The following is a 10691-nucleotide window of genomic DNA, read 5'->3' on the forward strand; positions in this document are numbered from 1 at the left end:
TGTACATAGGGGGCAGTATTATAGTAGTTATATTATAGTACAAAGAGGGTAGTATTATAGTAGTTATATTCTTGTACATAGGGGGCAGTATTATAGTAGTTATATTCTTGTACATAGGGGGCAGTATTATAGTAGTTATATTCTTGTACATAGGGGGCAGTAGTATAGTAGTTATATTTCTGTACATAGGGAGCAGTATTATAGTAGTTATATTCCTGTACATAGGGGGCAGTATTATAGTAGTTATATTCTTGTACATAGGAGGCAGTATTATAGTAGTTATATTCTTGTACATAGGGGGCAGTATTATAGTAGTTATATTCTTGTACATAGGGGGCAGTATTATAGTAGTTATATTCCTGTACATAGGGGGCAGTATTATAGTAGTTATATTCTTGTACATAGGGGGCAGTATTATAGTAGTTATATTCTTGTACATAGGGGGCAGTATAATAGCAGTTATATTCCTGTACATAGGGGGCAGTATTATAGTAGTTATATTCCTGTACATAGGGGGCAGTATTATAGTAGTTATATTCCTGTACATAGGGGGCAGTATTATAGTAGTTATATTCTTGTACATAGGGGGCAGTATTATAGTAGTTATGTTCTTGTACATAGGGGGCAGTATTATAGTAGTTATATTCCTGTACATAGGGGGCAGTATTATAGTAGTTATATACTTGTACATAGGGGGCAGTATTATAGTAGTTATATTCTTGTACATAGGGGGCAGTATTATAGTAGTTATATTCTTGTACATAGGGGGCAGTACTATAGTAGTTATATTCTTGTACATAGGGGGCAGTATAATAGCAGTTATATTCTTGTACATAGGGGGCAGTATTATAGTAGTTATATTCTTGTACATAGGGGGCAGTATAATAGCAGTTATATTCCTGTACATAGGGGGCAGTATTATAGTAGTTATATTCTTGTACATAGGAGGCAGTATTATAGCAGTTATAATCTTGTACATAGGGGGCAGTATTATAGTAGTTATATTCTTGTACATAGAGGCAGTATTATAGTAGTTATATTCCTGTACATAGGGGGCAGTATTATAGTAGTTATATTCCTGTACATGGGGGCAGTATTATAGTAGTTATACTCTTGTACATAGGGGGGAGTATTATAGTAGTTATATTCTTGTACATAGGGGCAGTATTATAGTAGTTATATTCTTGTACGTAGGGGGCAGTATTATAGTATTTATATTCTTGTACATAGGGGGCAGTATTATAGTAGTTATATTCTTGTACATAGGGGCAGTATTATAGTAGTTATATTCTTGTACACAAGGGCAGTATTATAGTAGTTTATTGCTGTATATAAGGGCAGTGTTATGGTAGCATTTACAAAGTTTTAAAGTATTTGTTCTTTAGAAAATATCCTACTGCTCAGAAAACAGTGGCAGTGACCCCCCTCCCCAACCTTAGTAACTAATAGTAGCTAAACTGCTATTAGTAGTTATATTCTTGTACATAGGGGGCAGTATTATAGTAGTTATATTCCTGTACATAGGGGGCAGTATTATAGTAGTTATATTCTTGTACATAGGGGGAAGTATTATAGTAGTTATATTCCTGTACATAGGGGGCAGTATTATAGTAGTTATATTCCTGTACATAGGGGACAGTATTATATTAGTTATATTCTTGTACATAGGGGGCAGTATTTTAGTAGTTATATTCTTGTACATAGGGGGCAGTATTATAGTAGTTATATTCTTGTACATAGGGGGCAGTATTATAGCAGTTATATTCTTGTACATAGGGGGCAGTATTACAGTAGTTATATTCTTGTACATAGGGGGCAGTATTATAGTAGTTATATTCCTGTACATAGGGGGCAGAATTATAGTAGTTATATTCCTGTACATAGGGGGCAGTATTATAGTAGTTATATTCTTGTACATAGGGGGCAGTATTATAGTAGTTATATTCCTGTACATAGGGGGCAGTATTATAGTAGTTATATTCTTGTACATAGGGGGCAGTATTATAGTAGTTATATTCTTGTACATAGGGAGCAGTATTATAGTAGTTATATTCTTGTACATAGGAGCAGTATTATAGTAGTTATATACTTGTACATAGGGGGCAGTATTATAGTAGTTATATTCCTGTACATAGGGGGCAGTATTATAGTAGTTATATTCTTGTACATAGGGGGCAGTATTATAGTAGCTGTATTCTTGTACATAGGGGGCAGTATTATAGTAGTTATAGTCTTGTACATGGGTGGCGGTATTATAGTAGTTATATTCTTGTACATAGGAGGCAGTATTATAGTAGTTATAGTCTTGTACATAGGGGCAGTATTATAGTAGTTATATTCTTGTACATAGGGGGCAGTATTATAGTAGTTATATTCCTGTACATAGGAGGCAGTATTATAGTAGTTATAGTCTTGTACATGGGTGGCAGTATTATAGTAGTTATATTGCTGTATATAAGGGCAGTGTTATGGTAGCATTTACAAAGTTTCAAAGTATTTGTTCTTTAGAAAATTTCCTACTGCTCAGAAAACAGTGGCAGTGACCCCCCTCCCCAACCTTAGTAACTAATAGCTAAACTACTATTAGTACGTGACATCAGTTGTTATGTTAAGGACAATTACCTTAATTTCTAGGAAACAGTCCCACCCCTCTAAGTCCTCACACATTGCAGTGACCCGGCCCGTGCAAACACGATGGTAAATGCACCTGCTAATCAGTTCCTGATGAGAGGTGACGCGGTGCGCACTTCCCACACTGCTGCGCCGGGGCCCTCGCCTGCGCCTGGTGTTTGCATTTAATCAAGACAACGGTTCAGTCCCTTCGAAAAGGCTCCAGGATATGTGAACCAGGATGGAAAATGTCAATTGTGGGGGAGGAAATCGGAGAAAAAAACTGAGTAGGGAGGGGGAACCACACAGATAGAATTAGCAGAAACATGTCTGTATACATTAGTATTTATCAAGATTGTGGGAAAAGGTCACATAGAGATAAACAGGGCTGTGCGGCTGATAATGAGGGGGCTTAAGCGGCCCCCAGGCCCATGCACATTGATACAGTCTATACGTCCTGATACAATCACCTAGGACAGAAAGCTGTCAGTTATACACTTGCCCATCATCAGGCGGAGAATTGTGGGCGTGCGATGATGTGACGTCACTTCTACGGGATCCCAGGTCTCCCTTGTTCTGGTGTATGACCTCCGCAGATGCTCCAGACTCCTCGCTGCTTCCATAAATATTATTCTTCCGGCTTAATTATTGTCTTAGGAACGTTTAGCACAATGTGAGGTCTGACCGCGAACATTACACATGCAGGATCCGAGCTGCAATACTTAACACAGCCACTATACAATGGATGGCGCTGTGCTTGGTAATGCGGAAAGTGATTGTACTGCTTGGGCACTACAGATCCCTAACCTTTAACATGTAATATGTGCACATTCACACACAATATACGCCATCGACTATTTCTTAGTAATGGGTTTTGATTAAAAAGAGGATGGAATGTGAACGCGGCTTAAATTAGACTGATTGAATCAGCAAAAATGCCCCAGTACTAAAAACAGCTGCTACCCTCGCCCCACATGTGCAACCAATGAGTGATGTAGCAGAGCCGAGCGGCACTGTAATTTCTGCTGCCGGAGAAGCTGCCATCTGTAATTGTGAGTGCTGATTCCCGACCGAGGACCGCGTCCAAGCCGTAATACGGATTCCAATGAGCAGAGCAAACAATTAGCGACAACCACAAACGCGTTATGTAATTAAAATGAGTTCCTGTCACAGCGGCTTCCTATCCAATCTAACCAATCCCTGGCACCGCACAGAAAGTGAAAGTCCATAATAAGGAAGACTGGAGTATAATAATATTATATAATCTTGTGAAAAAAAAATGCCAATTTCTACCTATGGACCTACACGGAACCTTACATAGAAATTTTCGTATAGGCCCCACCTCAAAATGAATGTGGCGCATATGGACCTGGTGCAGTTTTCAGTTACTTTCTTGGAATAAATGTTTTTAAGAAAGCTACCGTACATATTTGCTACATGTAGTAAATGGTAAAGTTCTGGCTGTCTGTTGCCAACACTAGGGGGAGCTCTGCACAGATACCATAGAACGCAATACACGATGTAACAGTCTCTATGCAGGGAGTCTCCCTTGTTGGGTACTGCTGCTCTGAGTCAGACCCTCATCCACCACAAGCTTAGACATAGTGGGGCACATTTACTTACCCGGTCCGCGGAGTTCACCGAAAGGGCATTGTCAGACAATCATGCACTACAATGTATCAGTGCAGGTGAAATGTAACCGTCTGGGTGAGGATGCAGTCACATGCTGCGTTTAGAAGCGCAATTCACACGCAAATGGGAGGAGCTTTTCCCGATTGCAGATGTGTTTTGACCTAAGGGTGATGCCACACTTGGCATTTTGAACCCGTTTTTGGTCCGTTTTTAAGCAGTCCATTAAAAAACGCATCCGTAAACCCTTCCTTTAAAAAACGGATGCGTTTTTTAACGGACTGCTTAAAAACGGACCAAAAACGGGTTCAAAACGCCATGTGTGGTCAAAACACATCTGCAATCAGGAAAAGCTCCTCCCATCTGCGCGTGAATTGCGCTCCTAAACGCAGCGTGTGACCGCATCCTTACTCAGGCGGTTACATTTCACCTGCACTGATACATTGTAGCAAATATTCAGGTGATAACAAAGGTGAGCTGCTGTATTAAGCTGAGGATTGTCTAAACTAGAAACAATTGTAGCAAACTCTCACTTGCCTCTAGGACCCACGGCTATTCGGATTTATTATTTAATTATATAATAATTTATCAAATTACTATCTGGTGAATCTGACACATAAACTCCTAAAATCAGAATACTCCTTTATGTATCCGTAACACCAATGAACTTTTACCACACAAAACTGCACCATGTGAATATGTCCCGACGTTCCCCTTCAGGTTCGCCTGCGTGACCCAGACATATTGCCCGATTGCCCAAAGTTTACACCCCTAGCAACTATCCAGGAGTATCCCCCTGGCCAATCACAGCCATTACTAGTCGCTAGGGGTGTCAATTTGATGCCAATTTGGCTATAAGTCCGGGTCGTGCCGCCAAACCTGAACCCCAAACCCAAACGTTGGGTCCACTCATTAAAAAAACAGCATTAATTTTTCATGAGGTTTTTGGTGCAGTTTTTTTATTTTACAAGTCATCTTGCAAAAACTGCATCAAAATTGCACACTGTTTCTGACTGCATTGTCTGAATACACTGTTAAAGAAACACTGTCACTAGATTTGACCACATTCAGGGTGCGTTCACATGTTCAGTTTTTCAGATGCAGTTTTTTCAATGTCCAAACCAGGAGTGGAGTGAAAACAGAGGAGAAACAATGACATATCCTCACCGATTATGATCCACACCTGCTTTTGGCTTCAAAAACTGCATCAAAAAACCTGAATCTGAGTACGCACCCTCAGGTTGCGTTCACACAATGCGATGCATCGCGTTTTTTGTTGCATTTTTGACGCATTCCAAAGGCCTCAGCCTGGATCACATGCTAATGTTACATTGCATTTTAGCAAATACAATGGAAACGCAATTTAACCTCAACGTGTGATCAAGGCTGAAGCCTTTGGATTGCGTCAAAAACGCAACGAAAAACGTGACACAACACATCGTGTGAACGCAGCCTTGAGCTTCCTCAAGTAGGGTATGAAATGTCCTTTTTAGAGTTCTCTCTTTTGTGTTAAAATGTGGCAGTTTACCTATGAAAAGAAGAGAAGAGTCACTTTTTTCCCTGAGATGAGTAACTTTTAGAGGTTGCAGGGAGAGCATCATTTTAGTTGCCCCTCACTTGGACTTTATCGTAGCTAGAAACATGAATATGGTGTCATTGTAAAGATAAAATATGCATCTTATTAGGTTTGTGGTTCAAAGAGCTACAGAAGTAGAGATACAGAGAGTTAAAAACATTGGGGCAGATTTACTTATCCGGTCCTGTCATGATCCTGCGGCGCATTCTCCTACGAGGATTCGGGTCTTCCGGCGATTCACTAAGGTCCGTGCACCGATATCGACCAGGTGTCGCTGCTGCGCCGAGGTCCGTTGGAGTTCACCTTCTATTTTTTAGTGCAGGTAAGTGCGTGTCAAGCAACACTTTTTATTTTTTTTATATACCTTGGTTTTTCCGAATCCGTCGGGTTTTCCGACGGCCACGCCCCCGATTTCCGTTGCATGCAACCCGGCGCAAATCCCAGCGAAATCTGATCGGGTGCGCCAAAATCCCGGCGGAATTCAGCGCAAATCAGAAATCGGCGTGAATATCCGACAGAATCGCGCGATTCGGACCCTTAGTAAATGAGCCCCATAGTTGGGAATGATAGATCCAAACAAATATCCAATTCCATACTATTCTTTACCTGTCAGTATTTCTGGTTCTGAGGCTCACAGATCCACAAGCCTGATGTGAAAGATGAGATTCTCTTTTGCCAGAACCAGATTTCTAGATGCTTGAAGATATGGGTCATCTGTAGCGACGCTTCCCCTTCAGCCTCTGAACTTGACTCCTCTCAGGTAAAATCTGACTCTTCTCTGCTCCCTGTCACATGACTTTGGAGGAGATTTTTTATAGGTAAACCTGTGACATTTCATTTATAAGAGGGAATTCTAGAAAGGACATTTCATCCCCTTCCTGAGGGGCTTCTAGTTCAGTGGTATAAAAGATGTTGATAGTGTCGCTTTAATACCCTGAGGAACAAGGAATCATTTATTGTCATTGTCCTAAAACTGTAGCAGCAAATCACCACCAATACACAGAACAGGGGTCCTGCAGCTGAATATAACACTTTGCTATCTCTTTAGAGCAGCACTGCACCAGCAAAGTCCTCAAGGTAAGGGGACCCATGTTCTAGTGTTTTTAGGGGTCCCAATTCCTTCCCATACAGCCTATTAGTGCCTATGATGCAGACCCCTCCTGTCTCACTTCTACATGATGCACTTACTCCTCCACCATCTGCACTTCACTACAATGACCTCACATCAATGACACATCCGCGGACTATCCGTGCATTATTCTTCCCAGGGAACGTCCCTCTGTAATTCCCCAGGGTAATGAGGCAGTAACATGCGGTGTAGGTCCTCTGACACACCGTCTGTTGGGTGAATCATAAAGCCAGGGTGCTGTCAGCTGGGGCGGATGTTATCAGGGTGAGAAGAGGTGAGTCATTATGGAGGCTACTCCTGGCACTGAGAATGACCCCTTTCTTACTCAACGACTGAAGTGACCTCGTCCTGAGAGCTGAAACAATGAAACGGCATGTAGGATATTATAATCAATGTCTGATCTGTCAATGGAGGGAAATGTTTATGCTTAAAAAATGGCGCACAAACTGATTGGTCACTACGGCCATAAGTCAGTAATGTATATATTTCTATATGTAATTATAAGTGGCAGGGAAATGTGGAGACCCCCACCAAGGCCATCTAATGTAGTTCCCTGCTAGGTAGGTGGCGCCACTGAGCAGAAAACGCTACATCCCCACCATCATCGCTGCGGTCACCCCCCACTGTTCACAGGATTATGACATAACCTAGTGATTTACAATACTGATAAACTTAAACTATCTAATTATTATAGTTCCCGATTGTCCCCAACCATCACCTTTTCCTGATGGGTGGGTGGCCTCTCTCAAATAAACAGGGCAGAAGCCCCCCCCCCCCTCCCCCCGACATAAAAGCGGATTATGGGATCCCAACAATCATTTGTATTATGTGGTTAGAAATGGTAGCAAGAATTCATGTTCCCTTCGGCGCCATCACAGGCAAAATCAAGTATTACACCATCCCATTGGCTGTTCATATGAATAAATGAAGACCTTGGGTCCTCCAAGATGTGAGTCCCTAATGTAAAATCTGCAGTTTAAATGCCCCATTTCTAATACGACGCTATTGACATATTCTCCCTGTCCCCATATATCCCGTAGACCATAATACAAGACCAGGCACCTGCACTCTGGAGTGGGGAAATCCAGAATTTTGTGATAGTAAATAGTTGGTTGTAGATGTAGTAGTTGTAGATCAATGGGGTCCGGATCACTAGACCCCCCCCCCCATCATTATACCCCCATTACAGGTGCATTGCATCAGTTGGAGCTCAGTTACTCATCTACATCCAGCAGTTCAATAGAAATAAGAGTAGCGGTAGTGGGGGTCGGACCCCCACCCATCTACAATGTACCCCTTCCCTATAGTTATAGTTATTTGGTGACATTTTTCCTTTAAATGGTTTTTCTGCCACTAACTACACTTACTATTAATAATGTATGATCCTGGGGGTCTCACCACCAGGACCCTCACTTATCATGACCATGGGGAGGACACCCCCCCAGTCCTTCTGTATAATGAATCAGTAGTGTGCATATACTATAGCGAAGAACAACAACAATTGATCTGTTCGCACAGAAGATTCAGGATGCCCATATCTTACTATCGGTGGGAGTAACGGTGTATAAGACCCCCAGAAATTTAGCATTAATGATCTAGCTATTGAGTAGATACTAATATGACCCTATATAATCAATAATCCTCAATTAGTGCATCAGATATCAGCGCGCTGTCAGTCTCTGGCTCTCCAGCTGTTAGGGCATGCTGGGACTTGTAGTTTTACACCAGGTGAAAAATCACTGGACTACAGTTTTGTATATTAGGGTTAAGTGCATGGGATTGTTATGGGGCACACAATAACGAAATAAAAATGTCCATCATCATCATCACTTAACACCGCAAACCCTAACAGCAATGACATCTACCGTACCAACCCCTTCTACAATCTCCAGATGTAGCAGTGCCGAATCTGTCATGTCATCCTGCAAACTCCACGACAAACTCAGCCCTTCTACATCTCCATCTCAGAAACCAGATTAAGGCAGGTGTATCAATTCAGGTTGGTTCTAGGGTTACAGCGAGGATGGTTGGCACATGCCGGTGGTCCTGATGCGATGGCAATCACCCAAAATCTTTTTGGGAAATAACGGAAGGCTCTTACCACATTGCTCATAAAATCTGCCTCTGTCAAGTCCTCCAGCTCCAGGAAGGGGCTGTGGAAGCTTCGCTCTTGCGGCATGGTGATACCATCCATGGTGCCAGGTGTAGGGTTCTTGGCGTCAGGTGTCACCGGGGTTGGCGGCCGTCCATGAGAAGTGCAGCCGTCCAGGGATCTGTCACAGGTGGCTGGATGGGAAGCGATGCCAAGGTGTACGCTGACCCCGTGCAAACTGCAAGAGGTGCTGGGTGCAATCCAAAGTCTGGGGTGCAGAGAGACCCCAGCAGTGGGTGCATGGATCAAAATGAATGGGGGTGCAAAGTCATTGAAAAGTACTTGTCAGATTTGGGGCTTCTTTAGTAATATTAGGTACCAAAAGTGGGTGCAAGAATAGTGTCAGGGTGCAAAGGGGTCCCTGCAGTCACAGGGTGCAGGGATGGGGTGCAAGGATGCCCGGGCTGGAATGGGGGGCAGGCTGTGCGGTCAGTAGGGCTCAGCAGGCCCGGTTTCCTCTCAGTGCATGGTGCTCCCCTCCAGGGAGAGGGTCCCCCGTCTCTCCTGATGGCTCCTTCCCTGCTGCCGGGGGTTGTGCTGTACTCAGCCTGGCTCTCCCGGTCACTCTCCACAGCTGTCAGCGGCAGCCGGAGCCGACAACCCGAGCCACGCCTCCTTCATGAATATTACCAAGATCCTCCGACACCGCGTTCTAAACACGCCCCCTTCATGAATGTTCTAAGGTTCCGCGTTCTGAACACGCCTCCTTCATGCATATTACAATATTCCGCGTTCTGAACACGCCTCCCTTATACATAAACACTGCAGATGCGGCCGGTGCTTCGATAAAGCCACGCCTCCCTCTCGTTATCCTGTGAGGGGGATGATATGAGGCGGGAACTTGAGAAACCGATTATATATATACACACACACACACTCAGACCTTCATGAGACACTGTCCCTCCAGCAGGAGCAATGTGGGTGAAAACAATACATTAAAGTGAAACATTCACCTCAAAAAGGCCCTAAAATTTGTAAATTGGATACTATTCATGCGATGGAAAAATTGTGGTGTTGTGTCGTGACACTGTAAAAAGCATGGAGTATGGAGTAATATATCTATGATGTCACAGATTTGAATTGCGATTCATGTCACACGTCTATACGTGAAAAAGTATCGCATTCATTAGATGGACAGCAAATAGCCGATAATAATATCATAATAAAACATTATATGGCGCAATCATATTCTTCCATGCTTATATACAAAATAGACAAAATATGATTTTCTACTCGGTCGTGTAAATAAATTCTATAGGTGACATCAGGGCTTCTACGCCAGAAAACTGCAATAATCGCAATTACTTGGGAAACGCCAGTAATTGGAATGATTTCCCCTCACACCATCTCCACGTGTGCACTACCTAGGCCTTGAAAATATTCATCTTAAATATTCGCATGTTTTTTTCACAAAACGACGCCTGCTAGGGGCTGCCCGCCTTATATATCAAGAAGCCTGAGGGTGGGGGCACACGAGGCGTTTTGTACTCGTTTTTTTTAACCCGTTTTTAAGCAGACGGTTAAAAAACGCATGCGTTTTTTGTAAACACATCCGTTTTTTGACCAGTTTTGTCCGTTTTCCAATTATCCTAATT

At 42.7% G+C, this 10691-nt stretch overlaps 1 protein-coding gene across 2 annotated transcripts in view; it reads right to left on the minus strand.

Annotated features, from left to right (window-relative positions):
- CREB3L1 (cAMP responsive element binding protein 3 like 1) overlaps positions 1-9811 on the minus strand; it is a 51767-nt gene extending 41956 nt beyond the window's left edge. The window contains exon 1 of one of the 2 annotated variants that reach the window (XM_072118812.1): positions 9046-9811. In XM_072118812.1, coding sequence (XP_071974913.1) covers positions 9046-9138 — 93 coding nt within the window. In that variant the 5' untranslated portion in view covers positions 9139-9811. The remainder of the gene's footprint in view (positions 1-9045) is intronic. The other variant, XM_072118811.1, reaches the window with a different exon arrangement.
- Between the last annotated feature and the right edge of the window lie 880 nt (positions 9812-10691).

Source organism: Engystomops pustulosus, chromosome 7, assembly GCF_040894005.1.
Source record: "Engystomops pustulosus chromosome 7, aEngPut4.maternal, whole genome shotgun sequence".
Classification (NCBI taxonomy): domain Eukaryota; kingdom Metazoa; phylum Chordata; class Amphibia; order Anura; family Leptodactylidae; genus Engystomops; species Engystomops pustulosus.